Consider the following 27,564-nt stretch of genomic DNA (forward strand, 5'->3'; position numbering starts at 1 on the left):
CGCGGTGAGCATCAAACATTGTTATTAGTGCACATAGAGAAAACAAACAGGGGCTGGTCCGATGCTGCTGCATGAGATTTAGGCTCGACTTCTGGCCAGAGTCGGGGTGCAAAGCACATTGGACACTGTCAAAGAGTAAAGTCTGCAAATCTGCACTGCTTTTTGCTATTGCCTCAAACGACAGACGGTCCTTTATTTTGGGGTTAGAAATGGCCATCTCTCTGCCCTGTCCTATCTTGCGCAATCCGTTTTTCTGTGGATTTCAGGTCTGCCCCTATAAATATCCCTTCAAAAATGCTTTCATATGTTGGCAGCCGGGGGTGGTTAAATCTATTTGAAGTTATGGGCTGAGTCTATTTCCAGGGACTGGAACATTCAGAATGTGCAGTCAGGTTTTGGAGTCTCACCCCGATTCATCAGACCATCGTTGTAAATTATTGTAGGTGCAGGGGGCTTGCAATCTGATAACCTGCAAAGGAAGGAAAAGAAGAAAGAAATTAAATAGAGGTGGGAGGCCAAGCGATGGATCACTTCTGCTAATGGAACCAAAATCAGGAAGAGGCTCAGCTGTGGTAGTGCTTTATACAATGCTGCTATCCATCCCCTTCTCAGATTAATTTTTTTTTTTTTTTTTGGCCCAGCAGTTTCTTCCTGCTCGCAGCTCAGTTGCAGGCGGCCTTTAATGGGGTATAGCACCATGAGCCTTCATTTGCAACCCACCTAGGTTTCCCCCCTATTTTATATGCCTCTCCCATCTCTCAATCCAGTCAGTGCAGCGAGAATGCTCAGTGGGGGTCACGAGGCAGGGGCTCCCTCTGGAACTCCGCAATCATGGACCCTGAATCCCACTATTCGGGGATCCCTGTTGCCCAAGAACTGGTGCGCTCTCCCTCTCGGGGATTATGAATGCTGCCTCCATAGCGTCCCCAGCCCTGTCCAGCCTGAGAAACTATCAGACCCCGGCCCTCCACAGGGCAATACACAGCGCTGCCACTGAACCAGCAGGCTGGCCCAAGCAACATAATTTAGCAAAATAAAACCATTTCATATTAAAGTCTTGGGGGAGAGCAGCATGAAATGGATTTTCATATTGGGATCTGCTGGATACTTCCAGGCGACCCAAACTGGCCACTGTCAGAAGCAGGGTGCTGGGCTCGATGGACCACTGATCTGACCCAGAAGGGCACTTCTTATGTTCTTATACCTCCCAACACAGGCTTTGGTCCAACAAGTATTTCAATGGCCTAGTCCAGGGACGGCGAACTCCAGTCCTCGAGTGCCACAAATAGGCCAGGTTTTCAGGATATCCACAATGAATATGCATGAGATAGATTTGCATGCAATGGAGGCAGTGCCTGCACATCATTTTCATGCATGTTCAGTGTAGATTAGCCTGAAAACCTGGCCTGTCTGTGGCACTCGAAGACTGGAGTTCGCCATCCCTAGCCTAGAAATGGAAGTCAAGGCTATGATTAAATTATTTTCAGCATTTCCCTCAGCATACCCAAATTCTCCACTTCCAAATGGTAAAGTTGCTCTCTTGGTTGGGATGGTGGGGAGGAGAAAGTGTCAGGATGAGGCGTGCAAGCAGGGAGTGCTGTGGCTCTGGGTCAGGAGCCCGGAAGGCCTTATTTCCTTAGCCCTAGCAATGCTTGCTCACATCTTTGCCTGGCCGTAGAATGAGGACAAGCTTTCTCTTTCAGGAAAGGTGATAAAAGTCCTCGCTTCAGCTGAGCTCTGGCACTGCTGTCACGCAGCGGCCCAAGGTGTTTCTGCTCCCTGGTGCTTCATCTTCTGAGCCACTAACATTTCTCAGCAAAATGCCAGCATGGCTCTGTATAAGAGTATTCTCTAAATAAAGATTGTTATAGAAAGCGCAGAGAGAGGAGTCCATCTGAATCCTGATAAACACAGTATCGATTGGCAGTAAAAGGGACTGGGTACCAGAGCATCTCCATCCCCTTCCTCTTTGCTCGGTATTCTCGTCTTATCAAGCATATAGTAACATATAGAAGCATACAGAAACTTTTTCTCAGGTAGAAACTTGAAATATTTCAGAGACATATTTCTTGAAACATTCTTCCCCAGATATTAAATGAGAGCAAGGAAAATTCAATAAATGTAGGTTGTTTGACCTAAGTCTATTTTCAATAGTTGCACATTTAAAATGTATACCTAGGTTATCCTTCATTCCTGCAGCTACAGCTGACTGTATATTGCAAACAGCTGTCAGAGTGAGCAGAGGAGCTAGATTCCAAATAATCCAAGCTAGAATCAACCTCAGAAAACTTTGTAGATATATCGGATGAAAACTGACAAAGCTGTGTAACACTGTTTGACAGATTTGTGTCTATACGTCCAACAATTTTCCAAACATCCATCAAAGAGATATCACCTGAGCTAAACGAGGCATTTAACTCCACCTCCCCCTGTACCCCAATTCAATTTTACAGGAAGAGAAACTGGAGTTGGAACTAACGTTAACAGACTTCTCAGGAATCATAGGTACTAATGGCACAGACGTTGTTCCAGCCGTTCCTTCCACTGCAGAATAGGCAGGAGTAGGAACTCGCATTATCTAAAGTTCTGGCCCCTTTCTCTAGCCTGGATCTTTCTCTCTTCTTACAAACACCTAATGATAACATTCCCACTAGATCTACTCTTACTCTTTCTTTTGCTCTGACTAGCGAGAGAGAAATGTTCCTTCGTCAAAATTTTAAATGTGAGGATTCCCTATTTTGCGGACAAAGAATTCTGAGTCTCTGGAGAGACTCAGTTCAGGAGAAATTTCTTTAAATAAAATCTCGTGTCTTATCTTTAGGGGCCTTATTTTACTAAAAAATTTCATGTAAGCATATGGTTTCTTATCAGGGCAATAAATTTGGTTTTGTGGACCCAATGCATTTAGATATGTTTCTCTTGGATAAGTTTTCTAGTAGTGGATAATAGGTTGGGAATAGTTGGGATGATCTAATTATTGTTTCTTTATATGGTGGCTCCTTTAATGAGGACTGTATGGGATTTAATGTGTATATTTATCATTTGTTGATTGTTTCCTCATTTTCATTTTTTCTAAGTCAGTCATGTTATTTAATTTACATAGGTTGGCCTATGCATGCATGAGGCAATTTTTTGCATGCAAAAGAGCTTATTTCTATAGGGGAAGGAAATCTTTGGCTTTGTGTGTTACATGCTGTTTTACTCACACTACTGTCTTATCACAGCTTAGTAAATTCACCTACAAATTTGTACCTGAGGCAGTGGAGTGTGAAGTGACTTATTTAATGTGACAAGGTGTGGTAGAGAGATTTGAACCCTGGCATCCCAGGGTCATAGCCCACTGCTCTAACCACTAGGCTATTCCTGGAGATTATAATCAGATTATAGTTAAATTGTATCACAATACAGAATAGTTACAATCTACATAATCTAGATATAGTAACATGAAGGAGGGCATGTCAGGATATGAATGGAGGAAATTATGGGTAGTAGAGGAATTGGATGGAATGGGAGTCATGATAAGTGAAAGATACAAGAAAAAGATATAGTTGCTGCCTTCTGCTATTTGGATCTCATTCAGGGAAACAATGTCAGTGCTACAACAGTTGGGTTCTCTGACCATGATTGAGGTGTTGCACTTCATGCAGTTCCTTATAATACAAGTCTCAACATTGATGGAGTGACTAATTTAATTTTGACCATGATAAAAGCAGACTAGGTTTAGGGCATATTTCTAGCCTCCTCTCTATCAGGCCGATACAGCTAAGTTCGCGGGAGAGTGTCCCGGCGCGCGCGCAGGCCAGTGTCCTGTGCGCACGATTCAGTAAACTAAAATATTTAAATTAGGGCCGGTGGTAAAAAGAGGCACTAGGGACACCAGCACGTCCCTAGCGCCTCTTTTTGGACAGGAGCGGCAGCTGTCAGCAGGTTTGACAGCCGATGCTCAATTTTTCCAGCGTCGGTTCTTGAGCCCGCTGACAGCCACGTGTTCGGAAACCGGACGCCGGCAAAATTGAGCGTCCGGTTTTCAACCCATGAGCCGCGGGCCGATTTCTAATTTTTTTTTTTTAACTTTCGGGACTGCCGACTTAATATCACCATGATATTAAGTCGGAGGGTGCACAGAAAAGCAGTTTTTACTGCTTTCTGTGCACTTTCCTGGTGCTGGCAGAAATTAGTGCCTACCTTGGGTGTGTGTGAGAGAGAAGATAGCTTGTGCTCCCCTTCTGCCACTCACTAATCTATACTTTAAGGAACTGTGTATGCATGAGCCCCTCTTGCCATGATGCAGCCTCACAGGTAGAGTCCTGAGACCCACGCCAACAACAGTGAACAAGTCTTGGCATGGGCCAGACTATGACAGAGTCCAAAAGTCTATACAAAGACCAGGCTTACAGCTGAAGGTAGGCAAGGTCAAAACTGATAGCTTGAGATAAGGCTGATGGCTTAAGGCAAGGCTTATGGAGCCTGATGGCTTAAGGCAAGGCTTATGGAGCTGAAGACTGCAGCAGAGCCACAACTGAAGACTGAAACAAAGCTGAAGGCTAAGAAGACGAACCAGGCTGGGAGGGCTTAAGCAAGACAGAAGCAGGAACCAGGAGAGCTTCTTGCTGAGGCAACAAATCCAATTCCAGGTAGGCTATAGTCTTGAGCATGTAGCATCATCATCAGGGCAGGTACCCAACTCTCCCGCCAACATGCACCGAATCATGCTCACTGATGCACATGCACACCCTAAGCTTATCTTCGCCGGTCCTAGTATCATGCACTTCAGAGTGTCCAATGGATGCTCCCTGTGCACGGTGAATGTCTGCCACTGAGGAGTCTGGGAAGGCAGCTGGATTCTAATAGTACCTCCTCCTCAAGCCTATTCTGTTCGGCTTCTGAGGAGATGAAGGTACTATTTTACCAAATGGGGGCTTGGGGGTCCAGACCCAGGATCCAGAGATTCTTTGGTTTCGAGACTGGACTGAAAAATCATTAAAAGCAGAAGACTTAACTGAAGAAAAGAATAAAAGTTTGGACAAGGACTGAGACTGGTCCTGATCGGACAAAGGTTCTTTGGCAGGAGGACAACATAGTTCAGAATTCATGTAAGAACAGGATGTACCTTGAAGCGGAAAAACTGGCACTTCAGACAATGTGGTTCAAAGAGGCCGAAGACAAAGATGAAACGATACATTGTTCTCGGCAGGATGGATCCCATTGGTCAATCTGTAGGGAATTCCAGTCAACAGATGGTTGATGAAGACTCAGCCAGGGTAGTTCAAGTACAAGAGGGCTTGATGCTTTAGATAGTACATAGTACTGAATGTTCTTTTGGTGAGACCCAATCTGCATCGTGATGGGTGAGGAAGCTGTAGTCACACTACCAGTTAGAGGTTCTCCATAGATGAACAAAATGACACGGGGTGGTTAAGCTGGTAGTAGGGCAACCACATTGACGTAGCAGTGATTCGTGAATAAAGTTGCCCCCCTGCTCTGGAATCTCTAAAGCTTCAGTCTGAACTGAGTGTTTTCCATAGGTAAGACACACTGGCACGTTAGTAGTGGAGAGGAAGCAGGATGGTGCATGGCTGCCTTCCCGACAATACTTCTCTTTATAGAGATTTCTGGTTTCAGGGGCACTGACGGACAAAATGATCTTGTGCGGCACAATAGAGACAAAGATTTTGCAATTTTCACCTTTGTTTCTCATCAAGTGAAAGTCGAGAATTACCCAATTGCATGGGATCTTCAAAAGCAGCCACCTTCGGTGGTTCCAGCGAAAGATTTGGAGGTCTGGGAACCATGAGTGAGGTCCGCTGAGAGTTCTTCTTTTCACGAGCCTGTTCCTGGAATCTAAGGTCAATATGAATAATCAAGGCAATGAGTGCTTCAAGGGACAGAGGGAGATCCTGGGCTGTAAGTTCATTTTTTATTCTCTCAGATAATCCCTATCAAAAAATGGCGGTTTTGCTATCTTTGCCCCAACTGAGGTCAGAAGCTAAGGTACAGATTTCTACCGCATATTCATCAACAGAACAATTGCCCTGACGAATACAAAGGAGCTCTGTGGCAGTGGCCCAGGTTAATCAAAGATTAGATGGAATTGCTGAATGAAATTGTCCAAATTCCTGAGAAGCAAATCATCTTGTTCCCACAAGGGAGAGGACTAAGTGAGTGCTGAACTGTCCAACAGTTGACACGGTCAGAGAAAAAACGAGCCAGCTGTAAATCAAATTGCATCTTCTTCCACACGTTAAGGAATCCTCTGCCTGCTTTAGGATCACCCCCATACCTGGGAGGTGGTGGCAGTTGAATCATGGACGCACCAGTCCGGATAGGTGCCAACACCAGAACTGGAACCGAGACTGAAGCTGGACGTTTGACTTGTATAAGGTCTAAATGTTGTGACAAGATCCGTAATGAGTCTTTTGCTTGATCGAGTTGCTTTTGGGCCTATTATATTAACTGGTGCAGGAGACCAATCAATTCTGGTTTTTGCTCCTGCAGCTGGGTGATCAAGGCAGTGATGTCCTGTGACAGGGATGCGTTCACGAAGCTCGTAGGCACAGCAAACTGTAAGGAACTGCGTATGCGTGAGCCCCTCTAGCCGTGAGACAGCCTCGTAGGTAGAGTCCTGAGATCCATGCCAACGGTGGCTGAGTGAGTATTGGCACGGACCAGACTATGAAAGGATTCCAAAAGTGTATACAAGACCAGGCTTGCAACTAGTGGTGTACTGAGGAGGAAGCGGGGGGGAGGGGGGGGGGGGAATGCCTTCGGGTGCAGGGCAGTAGGGGGGTGCTGATAGCCAACATAGAGAGGCCACATCCCACCAGCAGCTGAGCAAGGAAGCGTGCTATTTATATGCTGTGGGCCGGTCACTGTTCCCTCTAAGCTGAGCGTGTATGTGGCCATGTACAGCAGGAAGATCCGTGGTGGAACTCATCCCACCATGGCCCAAAGAAAATGTCACCTCCAAACCTCCAGGTGCTCTTTCTCCTTCCTGTGTGCGTGGCCCCGGCAGAAAAACGTTGCTGGAGCTGCACAGGTAGGAAGGAGAAAAGCACTGGCCGCGTGCAGAAGAAGAGCAACATTTGTGGCAGGGTTGCTGCGGATCCTACCTCGTGGCAGCCCGAAAAGATCAGGGCCGCCTCAGAGCCCATCCCACGGCGACCCACGTAGAGTGTGTATGTGTAGGACAGTGAGTTGAGAGATTGTGTGTGGGAATGAGAGCCTGTATGTTCGGAGAGAAAGCATGTGAGAGCCTCTGTGTCTGTGTGAGGGACAGCATGTGAGAGTGAAAGTATGTTTTTGTGTGAGACAGCATGTGAGAGAGCCTGTGTGAATGAGGCATGTATGTATGAATGAGAGAGACAGCATGTGAATGAGAGCTGTGTGTATGAGATAGCATGTGAGAGAGCCTGTGTGTGTGTGAGAGAGAGACAGCATGTGAGAGTGAGAGGCTGAGTGTGTGTTTGAGTGTGTGTTTGACAGTGAATGTCTGAGAGAGGATAAAATTTGTGTGCCGCCCTAACCCCCTAATGCTCGACAATCTCAGAGTGACTGGAAATCGAGTTCCCAGGTATGATCAGAGGCTTTTTTTTTTTTAATCCGTATTAGTATTAATTATTTGGTATTATTTGATATGTGTGCTTTTTTGAAATATTTTAACGGTGCTTGGGAAATGTTTAAAAAATGTATATGATTTTAATTAATAGAAGTTATTCTATTTGTCAGTAGTTTTAAAATATTATTTTATTAGTATGGTTTTACTATTAGAATCTATGCTTTATGTTTCTTGATTTTATTTGTTTTATGAGGAATGGTGGTTCTGTTTTTCCATTGTTACACACACAAGTACATTTTAAAAAGAGTGTGTCTGTGCCCATAGCAAAAATACGCTCAATTTTATATTGTGTATGCAAGTACATGCGTATCATTTAAAATATCCCTACCATGCGTATGTGTGGAGTCTTTAAGAGCGAGAGAACGAGAGAGAGAGAATATGAATATCTGACACTCTATATATCTCCCACTGTAAGGGGGTACTTTGAACTCAGGGTGGGTTTTAGGGGGGGGGGCAGTATTACAAGGATCTACAGACCCTTGCACCATAGGCAGACCAATGTAACACCGTTCCCACCCAAACCAAGTGTGGGTGCTGGAGAGGACACAACTGCATTGGCTCCCAGACCCCCTCAGTACACCACTGCTTGCAGCTGAAGCTAGGCGAGGACAAGGCTGATAGCTTAAAACAAGGCTGAAGGCTAAAGCAGAGCCGAAGACTGCAGCAGAGCCACAGGTGAAGACTGAAGCAAAGCTGAGAAGATGGAAGCAGGAAGAAGCTGAAAACAGCAACCAGACTGGAGGGCTTGAACCAAACCTTCTTACTAAGGCAACGAATCCAAGGCCAGGCACACTAAGTAGTCTTGAGCTTGACATCATCATTGGCGCAGGTAGCTGACTCTCCTGCCAAATCGTGGACACCAATGCGCGTGTACGCATGCCCTAACCATCTCTTCACCAGGTCCTGGTATCATATGCACCAGGTTTTTCAGGATGTCCACAATGAATATGTATCTGAATGAATATGCATCTGAGCTGCAAGGAAGTTGGGGCAAGGAAGAAGCACTATGGGTCGACCTAAAAAAAGATGACGGAGCATCCATTTATATTGGAGTGGTTTACAGGCCTCCAAACCAAAAGGAAGAGCTGGACAGAGATCTGGTTGAAGACATCCATAAGATAGATAAGAAGGGAGAAGTGGTGATCGTTGGTGACTTTAATATGCCAGATGTGGACTGGAAAATCCCAGCTGCAGAATCTAAAAATAGTAGAGCGATAGTGGATGCCATGCAAGTAACTTTGTTCAAACAAATGGTAATGGAACCCACGAGAGAAGGAACTATACTCGACTTAGTGCTCACTAATGGAGATAATGTCTCTGATGTCCAAGTGGGCACCCACCTCAGCACCAGTGATCATCAAACGGTATGGTTTAATATCACTAAAAGAATTAAAGCTAAAAGAACAGCATTCAAGAAATATAAAAGATCCCAAAGGGAGGAGCACAAAGAAGAATATTTGATTCAACTGAGGGAGACAAAGAAATTAATCAAGTCGGCAAAAAGTCAAGCGGAAGAGAGGATTGCCAAGGAGATAAAAAAATGGTGACAAAACATTTTTCAGATACATCAGCGAAAAGAGAAAAGTCCAAAGTGGTATAGTGAAATTGAAAGGTGGAAATGATCAATGTATGGAGAGAGATGAAGAAATGGCAGAAATATTAAACGAATACTTCAGCTCTGTGTTCACTAAAGAAGACCCTGGAGAAGGACCATCTCTACACAACAAGAAACTGGAGGGAAGTGGAATAGATGAAAATCCTTTTACAGTAGAAAATGTATGGGAAGAGCTAAAGAATCTGAAAGTGGACAAAGCCATGGGGCCTGATGGCATTCATCCAAGGATACTGAGGGAGCTCAGAGATGTGCTGGCAGGTCCGCTGTGTGACCTGTTCAATAGATCCCTAGAAACGGGAGTGGTGCCGAGTGATTGGAGAAGAGCGGTCGTGGTCCCGCTTCACAAGAGTGGGAACAGAGAGGAGGCTGGTAACTACAGACCGGTTAGCCTCACTTCGGTGGTGGGAAAAGTAATGGAGTCACTGTTGAAAGAGAGAATAGTGAACTATCTACAGTCGGAAGAATTGATGGAACAGAGGCAGCATGGATTCACCAGGGGAAGATCCTGTCAGACAAATCTGATTGACTTTTTCGACTGGGTAACCAAGGAATTGGATCAAGGAAGAGTGCTCGATGTCATCTACTTGGATTTCAGCAAAGCTTTTGATACGGTTACGCACAGGAGACTGGTGAATAAATCGAGAAGCTTAGGAGTGAGTGCCGAGGTGGTGACCTGGATTGCAAACTGGTTGACGGACAGAAGACAATGTGTGATGGTAAATGGAACTTTCTCTGAAGAGAGAGCGGTTTTAAGTGGTGTACCGCAAGGCTCTGTGTTGGGACCGGTCCTGTTCAATATCTTTGTGAGCGACATTGCGGACAGGATAGAAGGTAAGGTTTGTCTTTTTGCGGATGACACTAAGATCTGCAACAGAGTGGACACGCTGGAAGGAGTGGAGAGAATGAGACGGGATTTAAGGAAACTGGAAGAGTGGTCGAAGATATGGCAGCTGAGATTCAATGCCAAGAAGTGCAAAGTCATGCATATGGGGAGTGGAAATCCGAATGAACTGTATTCGATGGGGGGGGGGGGGGGGGGGGAAGGCTGATGTGCACAGAGCAGGAGAGAGACCTTGGGGTGATAGTGTCTAATGATATGAAGTCTGCGAAACAATGCGACAAGGCGATAGCAAAAGCCAGAAGAATGCTGGGCTGTATAGAGAGAGGAATATCGAGTAAGAAAAGGGAAGTGATCATCCCCTTGTACAGGTCCTTGGTGAGGCCTCACCTGGAGTACTGTGTTCAGTTCTGGAGACTGTATCTACAAAGAGACAAAGACAAGATGGAAGCGGTACAGAGAAGGGCGACCAGGAAGGTGGAGGGTCTTCATCGGATGACATACGAGGAGAGATTGAAGAATCTAAATATGTACTCCCTGGAGGAAAGGAGGAGCAGGGGTGATATTATTCAGACTTTCAGATACTTGAAAAACTTTAATGATCCAAAGACAACGACAAACCTTTTCCATCAGAAAAAAATCAGCAGAACCAGAGGTCACGAGCTGAGGCTCCAGGGAGGAAGACTAAGAACCAATGTCAGGAAGTATTTCTTCACGGAAAGGGGATGCCTGGAATGCCCTTCCGGAGGAAGTGGTGAAGTCTAAAACTGTGAAGGACTTCAAAAGGGCGTGGGATAAACACTGTGGATCCATCAAGTCTAGAGGACGTGAATAAAGAGGAGGCAGCAAAACACTGCACGGAGCGGCAGTAGCCACAGAGGCATTCACGGAGCGGGATGCCAGTGGTTGGTGTTCCACCTTCCCGGAGTGGAAGGATGGAGGACTGCCATCTCCAAAAAAAAAACAAAAACAGGGGTGGGTAAGAGTATGGGGCAGGGGTGTGGCCTGCTTGTTGCAGCGGTTGCTACCCCTAATTGAGCTGGATGTTCACTTGGATGCAGATCCGGTGCTGCTCTCTACATTGGTGGTGGGGTGGAGGGGAATTAGGGCTGGAAGGTACTGGAAGCCAATAGTAACAGGTGGGAGAGAGAAAAAGATTAAAAAAAAGGATAAAGTGCGTAGCTTGCTGGGCAGACTGGATGGGCCGTTCGATCTTCTTCTGCCGTCATTTCTATGTTTCTATGTATTGGTAGATTTTAATGCATTGCTTCCTTTGTATGCAAATGTATCTCATGCATATTCATTGTGGATATTCTGAAAATCAGACCTGTTTGTGGCTCTTGAGGACCAGAATTGGCCTGCTTTATGGTATCTTTATTCTGTACTTGGTGAGGGTTTGTGTGTTTTGTATATGTGACCAAGATGAGGTATTGTACTGAGGGCAGCTATAGCAGCCTAGCTTGTTCTGTTTTCCTAATAAGAGGTGTATTGGTATTTTAGGGCTTGATGAAATATTTGCAATGTTGCTTTTTAATAGGTAGGGATGTTAATGTTTCAGTGCTGGTACTTAATGCTTTCTGATGGATAAGCTCACATCTAACATGCTTCACAATATGTCTAACACCATATGTATCAGATATCTTTTTTGCAGAATGTTCTGACTGGCAGCATAGGCAATGCATGTAAATATAATATACATGTTGTAAGTGATGTTTTTATTTCTGAAGCTTATATTTGTGCATGTCCTTTTGCATGAGGAAAGTAGTTAATGAAAATATTAAAATAAATGTATAATATTTAATTCTGGGGGTGGGAGAGTTGGCTCAAGGCTGTAAGGGTTGCCTCGGGCACCTAATACCCTTGCACTGACCCAGTGCCAGATGCTGGGGAAGGGTGGAAGGTAGGTGGTAGGGTTCCCAGGAGTCTGGCAGGATTGTCAGCTTCTATCAGTGAAACTCTAACCTGCCCCTTCTCTGGGATCCTAACCAGTGCTGTACATTGGGGGAGGGGGGAACACCCTCACCTCACCTCCGGTAGTAGACTACCTTCAGCCGCCCCCCGTAGGAGGAAGCATTGCTTTCATGACTCCATCAGATCCTGGTGCCATTACTGCTGTTTGGTCCACCCCCAACTGCCAGTCCTTCAGAGCTGCCTTCCTTGCCTCATAACTAAGCTTCACTGAAGGTTTTTTCCACTATCCTGCCAGCACCTGCTCAGTAGCAGGACAGATCCATCATTAAACATATATAGTACCAGGGGAAGAAATTATTTTTAAAACGCTGCTGTGTTTGCGTGGTCAGGGGAGCAGATTCCCGACAAGGTTACTCTTTCCTCTCTCCAAGAGCAAAGAAACCCCCAACTGGCTGGAAAGGTTAGCGGGCGCGCGCGCGCGCGCTCCACAGCACCTCCCCGCTGCATAGAGGCGCGTTCTCGCGCAGCCACCCGCCCGTCCCAGCTATTTTGGTGATGAGATCACCGCTGGCGTCAGCGTAACGCCCCGCACCTCTCACTCGCCCTCCCTCCCTTCCGGCGCAGAGTTGTGCGGCTTTCAATCTTCAACGGCTGCCGGTAGTGCAAGAGGCAGACGCAGGGTCCCCGAGCTCGTGTCCTTACAGGCGGTAGCCAGCGCTTGATTTTGGACAGGAGCGGGAGGGATCGCTTACGGCTGAGCATTGCGGGAGATAGGGAACCTGCTTGCAGAGGTTGCGGGAGTAGCGCCCGCTCCCCCCCCCCCCCCGCACCGGTTAGCGTTCGAAAGGGTGGGACAGGCTCGGGCGGGCGATGTGCGAGGTGGACGCGGGCACCCCGTCTTTCGAGATGACCTGGAGCAGCACCACGAGCAGCGGCTACTGCAGCCAGGAGGACTCGGACTCGGAGCTGGAGCAGTACTTCACTGCTCGCACCTCGTTCATCCGGAGACCCCGCAAGGACAAGGTGAGAACTGGGGTGGGGGTGGGGGAGCGCGACATGCTCCCCTCCTGGGAAGCACGTGGCTCCGGCTCCGCACACATTACACGCCGCCGCTGTGCCGGCTATGGCGGGAGGTGGCGAAAGGATCCGCGCTACCTAACCCTAATCCAGGCAGGGCGATTTATTAAAGGAGGAGCCGATGATGGACAGGCAGGGCTCGCGGCCCCCGCCTGGCTGCAAATCCCAAGGTCCGATCGCCTAAGGCTTCCTCTTGCCAACGCAAGGGTTGGAGAAACCACCGGCATTGAAGGCGGGACCTCTGAACGGGTCAAATTAAACCGCTTCCCCTTGGCAACTCAGTCTTGGGTAGTTTTGCAAGGAAACTTTTTTTTTCTCCAGTAAGGCTTTACCCTGCGTAAATTGCTTTATGAGCGCTTTGAGTAAGGTACAACTAATCACTCCCTGTAGTGAAATGTGGTATTTTTAGTGTAAAGGTTTACCATCTTAAAATGGCAGGGCAATTAAAAAAAATTGAAGAAACAGTGAAATGAATAAAGACCAATTTGTGAGCTTGTTTCATTAGTTTACTTATGCATTTAAAAAAAATTGTAATCAGGATAACCACCTTGAGAAACTTTTTCATGCATGTCCAATGTAAGTTGATTTTTAAAGAAAATTATTGTATAGTGTAGCCGTGTTAGTCCATTAGAATGCACGAAAAACGTTAAGCAAACAAAATACATTTTTTAACTAGCTTTTGGGAACGGACACCCCGCTTCCTCAGGTCCAAATAGACTGAGCGGATTTCTATATTTATATATTTCCTGAAAAGGGGAACAAATAGTAATGTGATCAGATTTATGGATGACACAATTATTCAAAGTTGTCAAATCACAAGAGAATTGTGAGAAATTGCAAAAGGACATTGTAAAACTGGGAGACTGGGCATGCAAATGAAAATTAATGTAGACAAGTGCAAAATGATGCACTTAGGGAAGAGAAACCCAAATTATAGCTAGAAAATGCAAGGTTCCACATTAGGAGTCACCACTCAGGAAAAGGATCTAGGTGTCATTGGTGAAAATAGGTTGAAATCTTCTGCTCAGTGTGCAGCAGTAGCCAATAATGCAAATAGAATGCTAGGAATTATTAGGAAAGGAACGGAGAATAAAACTCAATATTATGTCTATTGCTCCATGATGAGACCTCATCTTGAGTATTGTGTTCAGTTCTGGTCACCATATCTCAAGAAAGATATAGCAGAACTAGAAAAGGTACAGAGAAGGGTGACCAAGATGATGATAAAGGGAATGGAACAATGTCCCTATGGAGAAAGACTAAAGAGGTTAGGACTGGTAGGACTCTTCAGCTTGAAGAAGAGACAGCTGAGGGGCGATATGATAGACGTCTAGAAAATGAGTGGAATGGAACAGTAAACACTAATCAGTTGTTTACTCTTTCAAAATGTAGAAAGACTAATGTGGCGAATATAAATCAAATAATTGACCTGGAAACCTTGTTTGCTTAGAAAGACTAAGGGATACATAATTAATAAGAGAAAATATTTTTTACTTAATGCATGGAATTTGTTACCAGAGAATGTGGTGAACGCTGTTGGTATAGCTGCGTTTAGAAAAAGGTTTGCACAAGTTTCTGGAGGAAAAGTCCATTAACAATTAAGGGAGAGCTGCAGAAATCCACCGCTTGTTCTTGGATAAGCAGCTTGGAATCTATCTACCCCTTAGAATTTTGCCAGGTACTTATGATCTGGCTTGGCCACTGTTGGAAACAGGATACAGGACTTGATGGACCTTTGTTCTGACCCAGTATGGCAAATCTTAGTGTTCTTATGTCATTTCTCAGAAAATGCAAATGACTTTTATAAAATACATTATGGTGGTAGTTGGGGAGGGGGGAGAGCATTGGGTGACGTGGTAGAGTGATCAGAAGGTGCCAGATAAATTAAGATTATTTTTGGTATCTAGTTACAGAACCCAAATCGTTCTTAAATCCTTGGGTGCCATAGGAAGTTATCATTTTTACTTCAGATGTCTCACTTCTCTACCAGAAGTAATTTTACTGCCTTGGTTACCTTCTTATCACTCTTATCACATTAACTGCCTTTCCCTTTCCCCTTCCTCTTCACACCACCATTGTAATACATTTTATAATTCACTTGTTTTTCCTGGCAAGATGTCATCTCTGGACCTGAGAAAAGGGCATTTTAATTCCCAAAGAGCTAGTCAAGAAATGTATTAAATTAGTCCAGTTGAAATGTTGCCCTTTTTTTTTTTTAATTGTTTATTTCTTTGTATAAATAACAGGCCGATACAGGAAAAACGCGTGGGAGAGCTGGCGAGTGCCCGCTCAGGCTTCTCTCCTGGGCGCGATTCCGGAGGGTGGCCTATGCAAATTAGGGCCCACGGTAAAAGGAGGCACTAGGGACACTAGCGCGTCCCTAGCGCCTCTTTTTTGACAGGAGCAGCGGCTGTCAGCGGGTTTGACAGTCGACGCTCAATTTTGCTGGTGTCTGTTCTCAAACCCGCTGACAGCCACGGGTTCGGAAAACGGACGCCAGCATAATTGAGCGTCCGTCTTCCGACCCGCGGGCCGATTTTACTTTTTTTTTTAAATACTTTTGTTTTTACTTTTGGGGTCTCCGACTTAATATCGCTATGATATTAAGTCTGAGGGTGCACAGAAAAGCAGTTTTTTCTGCTTTTCTGTGCACTTCCCTGGCGCCGGCAGAAATTAACGCCAGCCTTTGGGTAGGCGCTAATTTCTGAAAGTACAATGTATGGCTTGGCTGCACATTTTACTTTCTGTATTTTGCGGGAATAACTAATAGGGCCATCAACATGCAGTTGCATGTTGCGGGCACTATTAGTTTCGGGGGGGTTGGATGCACGTTTTTGACACGCTATTACCCCTTACTGAATAAGGGGTAAAGCTAGCACGTCAAACGCGTGTCCAAACCTGGGCTAACAGTGAGCTCCACCGGAGAGCACTGTACTGTATCGGCCTGTGTGTAGCTAATTTCTGGCTAGAAGTACTGACCAGTTTTCCTCCTGTCACTATAGTCCAATAAAATGCTTGAAGTGTAACAGTTTTGCTGTCCATGGCCTTGCGTTTCTTCTGATGCCTCAGGGTAAATTAAGAATTGCACACATCAGTTTAAATGGGTTTATTATTCTTTTAATCAGGTTGTATGTCCTCCGTGATTTGTCATTTAGTATGTAAATAAAAGGGGTATTTGAGGTACATATAGCTATACTGTATTCAAAAAAATATTTGCTGGGAGATGAGATTTGTACTTTTTAACAATAGAGATCGAAAGATAAGTCACTCAACACTTTGGTTCCTGTTTTTAAATTAAGCTGCTTGCTTAAAAATAGGTCAGTGGAGGTTCTGATAGTCATTAAAGATTAGGTTAGCACATATTTTTGTAGGACTAGCTCTTGTAAATTATCAGGTCCTTGACAAACAAAAGTGCAGGTAAAAGCCTGAAAGGATGAACTGCCTCACCAATCACCCATACTGTGCTCCTAATGCTTTATAATGTTGCCCTCCAGCGATGTCCCCTTCCAAAGCCTTCACCTTCTCTTATGAGGCTGCTCTGTGACCTTCAGTTTATATACCTTCTCAATTTACAGGTGAAAGCTAATTTTTATACATTTAGTTAGTGCACAGTAAACATAGGATGAGTCTCATCCTATCTGCTCCTGAAAGAATCTGCTAGAGCTTTGCATTTTGCTGCAGGTACTTTTCTCATTGGGTACTCAGTTTATTTATTAAAACATATTTTTATTTTCTGCTTATAGCAACACATTTGTGCTTTAAGGCACCCCATAGTATAGTGGCACACAGCAGTTATCTGCCACTTGCCACATTAGCAGTGAATCAAGCCCCAAAGAGCTGGATTTGTACCTTGGCTTTTTAACCTTTTAAAATGTAAGAATTACCTTCACTTTGACTCTTGAAAACTTCCGTGGTGCTGAGCCATGCTACGGGGTCCTAATGAGCCACAGGTTGTTTAGGCTGGAAGAAGACTAAAAGGCCATGAAGTGTAACCTAAGCACCTGGAAGCAGTCTGAGATAATCCACAGGAACGTGGGAACACACAAAGCTTTTTGTAGTCCTTTCTGATGCACACTGGGAAAAAAAATTCCTTCCCAACTCCAAATATGGTGTTCAGCGCCTTGGATCAATGCTTACTTTGCCTTGATGTCTATTATATCATCACAATCAATCTTTGCCAAAAAGCAGTGCTGCCCGCCTCAGCCTCTCCTTCCCTAATGTGTAATGTGCTAAAACCTTTGTGAGAGCAGATGTCAAGACTCGCTTCCCCCCCAAAAATGCCAAAATTGTGGGGGGGGGGAGTAAGTCTGGACCTCCAATCCACTTGCTCTCCTCAAAGTCCTGCCCGTAGGTGTTGCCCGCCTAAAATCCTCTTTGCCCCTCTCCTTTTCAGGGCTGTCACCTGCCTCTCTCTCTTTCTGGATGCTTGGCAACTGTGTTAAAAAAAAACACACACAGACATCAGTTGGTGGTCTGACATGGAGGGAGGAAGCACTTCACGCAGTATTGCCAGTTATTCCCCTTTCCTCCCAGGGGTGCATTGGAGGGGGCACGTAGGTCCTTCTCTTGCCCTTGGTCCCCTTCCTGCTGCCTCTTGCTGTGAGTGGAGGGGGGTGGGAGCAGACAGCAGTGGGGAGAGGGGCGTGACATGATGTGAGAAGGGAAGTTTGAATGCTGTGGGGCGGGACATGAAAGGGGATTAATACCATGTCTTCCCTCATCTTTCTGCAGTTAGAATGTAAACTTGGGCTGTTTGGCACAATTTTTCTTCATGAGGTTTGTGGTACCTTATGTTTCATGGCAGGTGAGAGTGTGGTGGTGAAGAGAGGGGGTAGATGAGACCTGGGCAAAGGGGTGTTTAAGAAAACCAGAAGGGAGTTGGGAGAGTGTGCAAATGAAAGCCAGGGGTACTAATGGAGGACAGAGATGGTGATTGGCTCTCTTTCCCTTCCCAAAGGTGGGGGTGGCAGGTAAGAGAGAGCCACAGATGGGGAGAGGAGGAGGAGGGGCAAGAAGGGGTGATATGGGGAGGGTGTAAGAGAGAGAGGGTGTTGAGTGGGAAGAGAGCACATACAAGTTGAGAAAATCAGAGGGTGATGGATCATGAGAGGGAGTGATTGGGGGTTGAGAGTCAGAGCTGGGATGATGGGGCTTGAGAAAACAGGAAAGGGAATACATGAGGTTGAGAATGTGATGGTGCTGGAATTGAATCTGAGTTGGAGGTGAGTGAAACGCTTAAATCAGGGTGAGAGTAAGAGGCGATGGTTGGGGGGGGAAAGAGTGTGAGGATGATACGGGAGGAGCAACTCAGTGAAGGGAAGATGGATGGCTTCGAGGTGACAATATAGGGAGAACTGGAAGGTGAGAGATGAAAGGGAGGAGGAGGGGTATAGCCAGGGATCAGCTCACAAGTGGTGGAGATGAAAGGCAGAGAAGAAAGAAATGGAGACATACTGGCTTGGGACACTGAGAGAGAGATGGGAGGGAGGAAAAGAGAAGAGGAGCTGGATCAGAGGTTGTGGGTGGAGATGGGGTTGCTGACCTCTGGGCTACACTGGCTCTTGGGTGCTGAGTGTGCAGGAAGCCTGCATACAATGTAAGCTGTTAACGTCCAGCTCTGGCACAAAGTGAGCAGTGAGTGTTGGGAGATGCCAATAAAAGGCCTAAAATCTGGCGGGTACGCAAACAGAGCAGCTGTTCAGGAAAGTCGTCGGAGAAAAATATCAGGTGCTTTACTTTTCAACAGGACTAAAAAATGTGATCTTTTAGGTATTTCCCAGCACACAATGTGAAATTCTTCATTGACTCCCATAGTTTTAAGTCAAAATATTTCATAATGCCTCTGTATCGCTCCATGGTGCGACCTCATCTTGCATTCTCTGGGCGATTCTGGTCAAGAAAGATGTAGCAGAATTAGAAAAGGTACAGAGAACGGCGGCAAAATGATGAAGGGGATGAACAGCTCCTCTGTGAAGAATGGCTAAAGAGGTTAGGACTCTTCAGTTCGGAGAAGAGACTGCTGAGAGGAGATCTGATAGAGGTCTATAAAATAATGAGTGAAATGGAATGAATAAACGCTAATTAGTTGTTTACTCTTTTGAAAAGTAAAGACCAGAGGACACAGAATGAAGTTACTAGGTGATACATTTAAAACTAATACGAGAAAATATTTTTTTACTCAGTCCATAATTATGCTCTGGAATTCATTCCCAGAAGATGTGGTGTAAGTGTAGCTGCATTTAAAAAAAAATGTTTGGCAAGTTCCTGGAGGAAAAGTCCATAAACTATTATTAAGGTAGAGTTGCAGAAATCCATTTCTTATCCCTGGGATAAGCAGTATGGTGTCTATCTACCCCTTGGGATCCTGCCAGATACATGTGACCTGGATTGGCCACTGTTGGGGAAACAGGATAGTGGACTTGATGGACCTTTGGTCTGACCCGGTATGACAAGTCTTAAGTTCTTATGTTTGTTTTGTTTCAAGATGACATTGCTGACATGCAGGATTTAGGCGTGTATATATGTGTGTGTGTGTGACTGCTTTAGATAATTTCAAGCTTGCTTTAATGAGGTGTTGCTATCCTAACTTGGGTAAAGCAAAGGTCTAGTAGTAAATGGCCAAATGGGCCATCCATCAGCCTTGTGCATATCGATTCCTGTCAGCTGAGATGGAGGTTTATTTCCATAGTACATTAGTCTTCTGCCATCCTTTGGGAGTAGGTGGGGAAGAGTGAATTCGGGTGATTGCCCTATTCCACCGTGGTACTATCACTTCCTGTTTTGATGAGTGGAGCAGAGGACACATTGTAGGGCCCCCCTCTAGCCGATTCACTCGCTTAGGGTCAACTCTTATCCAGAAGTAAATTTTTTCTACAAATTCCCACCTCATGTAATGTATTAATGAAGTACTGAGGTCTCTCATTTAAATGGTGCACCCAAGACTTTGTTTATTAGCCTCATTGCTAAGAATAACAAAGTACATAATGGTAGATGAAGACATATTCCAGTCTACTCTACTAAGGTTGTAGGGTCTGACACCCTTTTCTGTCTGTTTTTGATTTTCTTCCTCATTGATCATATGCCATATCAAGTAGATGAGCATACAAGTTTCCATGCTTGATCCAAGTACTGTAAGTATATGTAGGAAGTGTCCAGTACTACTTATTCCTATTGTAATGTGAGGAGGGGGATGAAGACAGCTAGTGACTCCTAAAAGGGATTTAAACCAGTAAATGGAGCAGATGTGCCCTGGGAATCACAGATACAGAAAGTTATTCACCCACAGGGATTCATCCTTACTGATGGTTCTCTGCATGGAACCTCCATTCATGGACTCTGCCTACTATACTGGGTCAGACTGAATCCATCAAGCCCTGTATTCTTTTTCCAGTAGTGGTCAATTCAGGCCACAAGTACCTGGCAATATCTCAAATAGTAGATATGTTTCATGTTGCTTATGCCTGGGGATAAGGAGATGTGGTGACCAGACATGCACACAGTACTCTAGTTGCACTCATACTATGGTACAATTCAGAGGTATTATCATATTCTCTGTTTATTTTTCCATTCCTTTCCTAATAATTCCTCCATACATTCTATTTGCTTTAACCGCTGCCACACACTGATCTGAGGATTTCAATGTATTGTCCACTAACACCTAGATCCTTTCCTGGGTGGTGACTCCTAACATGGAATCTAAGGTCATGTACCTGTAGTTTGGAAATGTTTTTCCCTATGGCTCACAGATTGTAATTAGGTCATGAGAGGAGATGACTATGGCAGAGGAAATAGCTATGGTAGAACTGAATCAGATAAAGAGCCTGGAGTCAAACCACTGCGTGAGTGTATAATCTTATGACTAGAATAGCAGCACCCCTAGTCTAAAGAGAGAGGTGTTTTGCTTTTTTTGTTTTTTAAATTGGGTACAGTCCTCGCCTCTAGCGCCTTCCTTTGCTTTCAGTTGCATTGGTCTGTGCATTGTGCTTACCCACCACGTTGCTGGCATTGCCGTCCTGTGGCTTGCTGCTGCCGCCTGGGGTTACACAGGGTACCCTTGCATATCCTGTTCATCTCCTGAAGAGAGAGGGGCACGCACGCGCCCCTCTCTCTTCAGGAAACCATCAGGCCAGGCCACTCTTCAGAAATGCCAGTAGAGCTGAGCCACTTGTCTCTGCAAATACCTTCCTTTCTTGCTCTTTTCCATCTCAGTTTTCACATCTTTCCTTTTATTCTTTTTATTTCCTCTTGAGGTACTGCCTCAATGCTTCTAATCTTCCCTCCTTCTTCCCCCTCCATATACCTAGTCCATCTCTCCCTTTTGTTTGTCATCCCTCTCCTTCTCTCTCCCAATGCTTCCATCTTCCCTCCTCTGTCTAACTCTCAACCTCCCCTTCTTATCCCTCCAACTTCCTTACTAGTCTCCTCTTTGTCTCTCTCCTGCACCTTCATCTCCTGACTCTTTCACACCTTCATCCGCTTTGATGTACACTTTGAAGTGCCGAAAAGCGGAATACAAAATTTTAAATAAATAAAGACATCTCCCTGCATTTCTCTCCATTCCTCGGCCTGAAGCAGCAAGGAGAAGCTGAGAGAGACTCCCCCCCGCTGCCTCTGGCCACATGTTTGAATCCTGTTTGAGGCTCACAAGCAGGGGAGGCAGGCAAGCCGCGAGGACAGATAGAAGCACTCTCTCTCTCTCCACCTCCGGGGTCTGCGCTACCTCGCTGCCCAGAACTGAGGGGAGAGAGCAGTGGAAATTTAAGATGCTGCAAGGGGTGGGGAGTACGCCGGGCTCTGCATCTTGTGAAAACAGCGAGCAAAACCCAAAGCCAGGTGCTGGGCTTTAGCCTTCCATGCTCACTCGGCTCTGTTTTGCTTATCCGACGGCCTCCTAATGCACAACGTCTCTATTTATTCATTCTCATCAGAGAGCTTTTACACATGAGTCCTCCCCACTGCCTTCCCATCTGCTTCTTATCAGGGTTGCCTCCCCCTCCTGAGTTACTAAGTTTTGCCTTTTACTCGCTACTAAGAGTCGTGTACCAAAGGGGTTTTGTGTTTGTAAAGAGAGATGCTTAACGGTCTGTCAGGGGGTCCTGAACGATACCCTCTGAAGCCATGACGTCAGTCACTGGGGTATCAAGCTGGCCCCAAGAATGCCATGTTCACATCCGTGCTTGCACTGAAAGTTTTTAGCAGTATTAATAGTTACCTCTCCCTCCACGTAAAGCAGCTCTGGTTTATTACAAGTAAATCGGATGCTAGGACCAGGGGTCCTTGCGATTTATAAAGACAGGAGCTGACAGGAGGCACCTGCCACCGTGGGCAGCATGCTGTGGCAGGCCTCGTGTCCAGGAGGCCTGCTTCGCTCCGGCTGGCTGCTCATTGCCCGATGTGGACTGGGGAAGCTGGAGCCTGTAGAGGGGGCAGCCTGGCTGCTGAGCTGCCTCTTGCACTGAACCTATTCTTGAACCTGCCAAGGGCTGGGGGGGGGGGATTTCCCTGCAGACAGAGCTTGTGGGTGTCTCCTAGCTCCCCACGAGGAGCTTCTGTGTAGGACTGCTCTTGGAAGGAGTTTTTCATCAGGTTAGGATGTTTAGGAGACAGAAATACCCCCTTGCCGGCTGCTGCTTGCGATATTCTGTTTTGGAATGATTCATTGCCTGGTTGTAACTTAAGCTCAGTCGATGCTTCACCATTGCTGCTCTTCTCCCCCTCCTTCCGACCATGCATCATCGCCTCAAGCAGAAGTATCAGCTGGCATATTTATTTAATTTTACTGCAAGGCAGCTACCTCCCAAGACAGCAGGCTGGCGTCTGTGAGGGAAGAGTCGATCGTCGTGGAGAAGCCACCCCTGCTCCCTTACCCAGGACAGTAGAACCTGTGAGGATTGTATGTGCGCTTGGGGGGGTGGGGGGGAAGTGGGGAGGGTGAATTATTCATCTGTGACTAAGGATGAGGAAATACTTAGCAACATTGCTTCATAATGCAACTGCCTGAATTAGAAATTGAAACATGAATAACTGGGGAGGAAGTGACAGAGGGGGAGAGAGAGCGGCAGGAGAGAAAGCATACAGTCATGAGCAAAAGTCAAGGATGGGGATCCTACACCCCCCCCCCCCCCCCCAATCCACTCTGAACAGGACTAAAGCGAAGGTTTTCACAACGCATGTCCCTTCAGTAATGCACCGCAGTTTACATCAAAAGGCCCCAACACACCACCTCCCGCCCCAACAAAAACAAACCACCATGAGTTGTGGCGGTCAGATCTCAACATGCAACCACTCCTCCCTGGCCCCTACCACCCACAAAAAAAAAAAGGGTTTCAGTGACCCCCTTCCAAGTTTCTCCTTCTGGCAAGCATGTGGTGGTGAGGGGAAAGGCTCATAGGCAGGCAGCAGACTTCCAGCTTCAGCAGCCTCCGCAGTGGAGGAGGATTCCCAGGCAGACCTAGGCCTCCATGGCCGCAGAGTTAGCTTTCAATCAGGCGGGCGGCAGTGATGGTGGGTGGGGCTCCCAACTAGAAGGCTGCGGCGGGAGGAGGTGGTCTCTGAAGATACGGTAGCACAAGGCGGCGAAGGTGCATGAAAGCGCATGGCTTCCCACGTCTTGCACAGCAGGTGCATCTTCTGCACCCCTGCTCCTACTGGAGACGAGATTGCTCACTATAGCCGGAGAGAAGGGGGGTGCCGCTGAGGGCACTGGAAGGGGTCGTGTAGTATATATCCTCCACCTGCCATTGTGAGGGAGCGCTCTTCCCCCCCCCCCCCCCCCAATTGGCACAGGGCCCTGGACAATTGCCCAGGCTGCCTCATTGATATAACAGACACTGAAAGAGAGAGAAGCTGATTGGGAGGAAATACTGGATGGCAAATGAAAACTGTATTTCCTTCTCCTGTTAGCCTAGTCCGGATGTGTGGGTTTATGATGGAGACAGAACGCAGCATGTTCCTCAGTGACCTAATCGGTGGTAGTAAAGTGCCATCATAGCCAGTGTTCTCCAGCAGCTGGTGCACATGATGGGTTGGTACAGTAGGATGCTTAGGTTACCAGTGAGAGTCTTTGATCTCCTTGTTTGAGAAAGGCGCTTGCCATTCCCAGGGCATCAGTCTGTGGACTCTGTACCTGGGACTGGTAAACACCTTGGCTCCTGGGGCATAGTTATTTTTTTGTTTGTTTTTTTTTTGTTCCTCCAGTTGAGTAGGTCGTACGTAACTTATGGTTGGCAGGTGTTGGGGTGCACCCTTGTACCTGTGGGTCTTGGTCGATATCCTAGGTATTGAGGGGTGCAGAAAAGAATCAATTTTTCTTCTTCAGTTAATCATGTAGGGATTCCTTTTTGGTGAACTTCCTGGAGGCAGTCTTTTTTTTTTTTTTTTCTTTTGCCTAGTACTGTCCTTGCCTAAAGTTATTTTCACATTTTTTATTTGAACCATATAGTTTCTCTTCCAGCTTTTATAAAAGAAGAATGTTGTGGGAAGGGTAGGACCCTTTGCTTCTTGGATGTTCACTGAGTTCTCCATAGGTAACTAAAGGTGAGTAATTCCTTAAGGAGAACTGATAGGCTGTTTGAGTTATACTGTGGTCTTTGTACTGGAGAGGCAGCCTTGAAGTTGTCTTTGGCTCACTCAGTCAAGGAGGCAATCTCTTCAGCTTGCTTGTTACAGGGCCTGTGGGTTCCTGAGTCACTTTGTGCCAATTCAGTGAGGGTTCAGGCTTCTCATTGGCAGAGTCAGTGGAAGTTATCTCTGTATTAATTCACTAACTATTAGAGTGGATATATATTGCTAAAACAGATGCAGCTTTGGGGCAAACGTTCTTGGAGCAGCACTGTTTTCTTCCCAACTATGTTAAATTGGGCTTGGGTACTTCCCACACTTGTGGTCTGGACTAATAAAATGATAAGGAGAAATAGATTTACTTGTAAATTTCCTTCCCCTGAATCCTGCTAGACCAGTCCAGGACTTTCCCAAAAATTCAGTGCCTGCATTTGGTTGCTTATTCTTGGTCAAAAGTTTCTGGTTCCACAGAACACAGGTGTGTTTCTTCCCTTTCTTAGAGAGGGCCTGAGGCTTATCTCAGACTTGCTTTTCTTTGTTTCCTCATCTTTGTCTGTCTTGCAGAGAAGTGGATTTTCATTGGAGAGTGTTTCTTCTGCTACATTTTAAGAGTTTGGCTAGTTTTAGAAGGGTTTACTCTACTTCACTGCTCTGTCATAAGGTTACTGGCTAGTAACAGTGCTGTACCACTTCTAATACCAGTGATGTCACTGAGGAAAAAACTGGGCTCTGTCTCCATCTGCTGGCAGGGTGGCATAAAACCATGCATCTGGATGGATCTAACAGTATTCAAGGAAAGGAAACAAGACAAGTCTAAATTTCTTCTTTAATACTTTAGATTGCATCCAGTGTGTAAAGCAATTTGAGGAATCTTCCAGTTCCAGGGCCATGTTCCTCAAATAAGTGAATTGTTCCCTCCACCCCTTATCTTCTGTCTTGCCCACAAATACAGATGTGGGGATGTTCTGTTCTGCACAATCCATGGGTAGCTCTAGTTTTTGGTTCCATTTCTCTATTCTCTACACAGCTGTGGCTCATGTTGAAGTGAGTTTCTGTGTGTGACATGTGTATGTTCAGCTATATCTGAGTATCCCTGATGTTTAGAAGGGAACGTTTGAATAGTATGTCTGTGTGTGTGAGTATGCATATGAATGCATGCGCCTTTGTGGTCTGTTCAGTATTATAGTCTCAGTATGCTGAAATTACCCAGCAGCTAAATATAATTTTCCACTGTGGAAAAACAGTCTGACCACTAATTTATTATAAAACCGAAGAAGTGGAACTCAAAAAAACAAGTCCTGTCTGAGCACAAACCAGTGTCGTGTTTCAAGACCAGATCCCAGAGATCAAGGCCTCAGAAGTCAGATCAGAAGTGCCAGGGAAAGAGGATTTTTGGTAGCTCTCTTAGCATGATGGTGCAAAGGGCAATTCTTCTCCTAGGTCTAGGAGAATAAAGCACGCTTGGCAAAGGATGTCCTGATCAGGCTTTAGGAAGAGGACCATTTTTTTAAAATCCCAAACAGTGCCATTTATTCAGCTGCTCTTTCAGAGGTATTTATCATTATGACATATTTTGATGCAAGAGCTGAAATTCCAGAACTGTCTTGACTGCACTTCAAGACCCTGGAGCCTGAGGTGCCCTCTTGATCATGCTCTGCCTGCTAACACCAGGCTTGTGATCTTCTTCTCTGGGGCCTTGGGCAGAAATCCTTTCAAATATTTGTTCTTGCATCCTTCTTACTTGTGGTGCTGGCCCTCCAGTATGAAAAGATTGTTTGGCGGCGGGGGGGGAAAGAACCACGATTTATTTTAAAAATTCTCTTTCTGGAAGACTAATTGCAGTTCCAAGCTTTAGCTCTGCTCCCGGCCCCTCTGAGCCTGTTCCTGCCATTCTCCTTGGGAGTTCCTGAGTTGGGAGGTTGGGCTATGCAATAGGTTCCCTGATGAGTGGAAAGAGTGGCCTTTGTTCTGCCAGCAGGATGTCCCTGTTCCTACAGCCAGCCCTGGCTTTCTCATAATGCAGGCGCACCCTTGCCTGCTTCCTCCCAAGCCCTTTCCTCAGGATGCAGACACTTTCCAGCCTCTCTTTCTCACGTCATATCTCAGCAGGAGGAAAGGACACTGCCCCCCCCCCCCCCCCCCCCCCCAGAGAAAAGCAGGACCCCTTCCCACGATTGACCAAGAGCTGGTTTCTTCAGATCCTTGCTGCCTGCTACCTCAGGCACTGCTGTAATAAGGTGTAGCTCAGCAGAGTTTAACCTGCAGTTGTGCACAAACTTTACTGCCGCTGCATCAGGGAGTTTTGGGCTAAAAAAACCCAAAACAAACCCATGCATGCCATAATGCCACTTACAAATTAGTGCTGTTATGCAAATCCCATGCTAATGATGGCATTTTCTATAATCCCCCCCCACCCAATGCAACTAAGTGTGCTGGCTTACCTCGTGTTTTCTTAGCACTGGAAAATGAGATCCTAATCTGTGGTGGAGTAAAATTTCCAGGGCTAATTTGTCTACAGGCAGAAGCTGGAATTGGGATTTTATGTGCAGAAAACATGTTTTGTGTGCACAAAGTGTGTCTTCTGCAAATAAGACTGTTTTGGGGGGAGGTGCAGAAAAGTGCATTTTTTTCTTTTTTGTATGTATAAATCATGAGTCTGAGAGACTCCTTTTTCCTGTCAGAGGGGCTGATACAGTAAAGTTCGCCCAGCCTAGTGCACAGATTTATGCGCATTTTGGATGCACTAGCACATGATGCAATAAGGAGAATATCGCGTCCAAGCAAATACTTAGCTGATAGTGTCATCACATGTAAATTCCATGTAGATGAGGCTATTACCTGCACCCTCCCCCTCCCACCATACATAAAATCATTGGGACCCAATGCACACTTTTTAACGTGGCAAATTTAACTTCGCGAGTAGAGGGCTCATGAGAAATTAAAAATTAC

The 27,564-nt window shown here is 45.8% G+C and overlaps 1 protein-coding gene across 2 annotated transcripts in view; it reads left to right on the forward strand.

Annotated features, from left to right (window-relative positions):
* RASSF1 (Ras association domain family member 1) overlaps positions 1-27,564 on the forward strand; it is a 121,918-nt gene that overhangs the window by 82,954 nt on the left and 11,400 nt on the right. The window contains exon 1 of one of the 2 annotated variants that reach the window (XM_029599568.1): positions 12,575-13,002. The exons of the other annotated variant lie outside the window; for it this stretch is intronic. Coding sequence (XP_029455428.1) covers positions 12,850-13,002 — 153 coding nt within the window. The 5' untranslated portion in view covers positions 12,575-12,849. Of the gene's footprint in view, positions 1-12,574; positions 13,003-27,564 lie in introns of those variants that run through there. 2 annotated transcript variants of the gene reach the window in all.

The sequence above is a fragment of the Rhinatrema bivittatum genome, chromosome 4, assembly GCF_901001135.1.
Source record: "Rhinatrema bivittatum chromosome 4, aRhiBiv1.1, whole genome shotgun sequence".
Classification (NCBI taxonomy): domain Eukaryota; kingdom Metazoa; phylum Chordata; class Amphibia; order Gymnophiona; family Rhinatrematidae; genus Rhinatrema; species Rhinatrema bivittatum.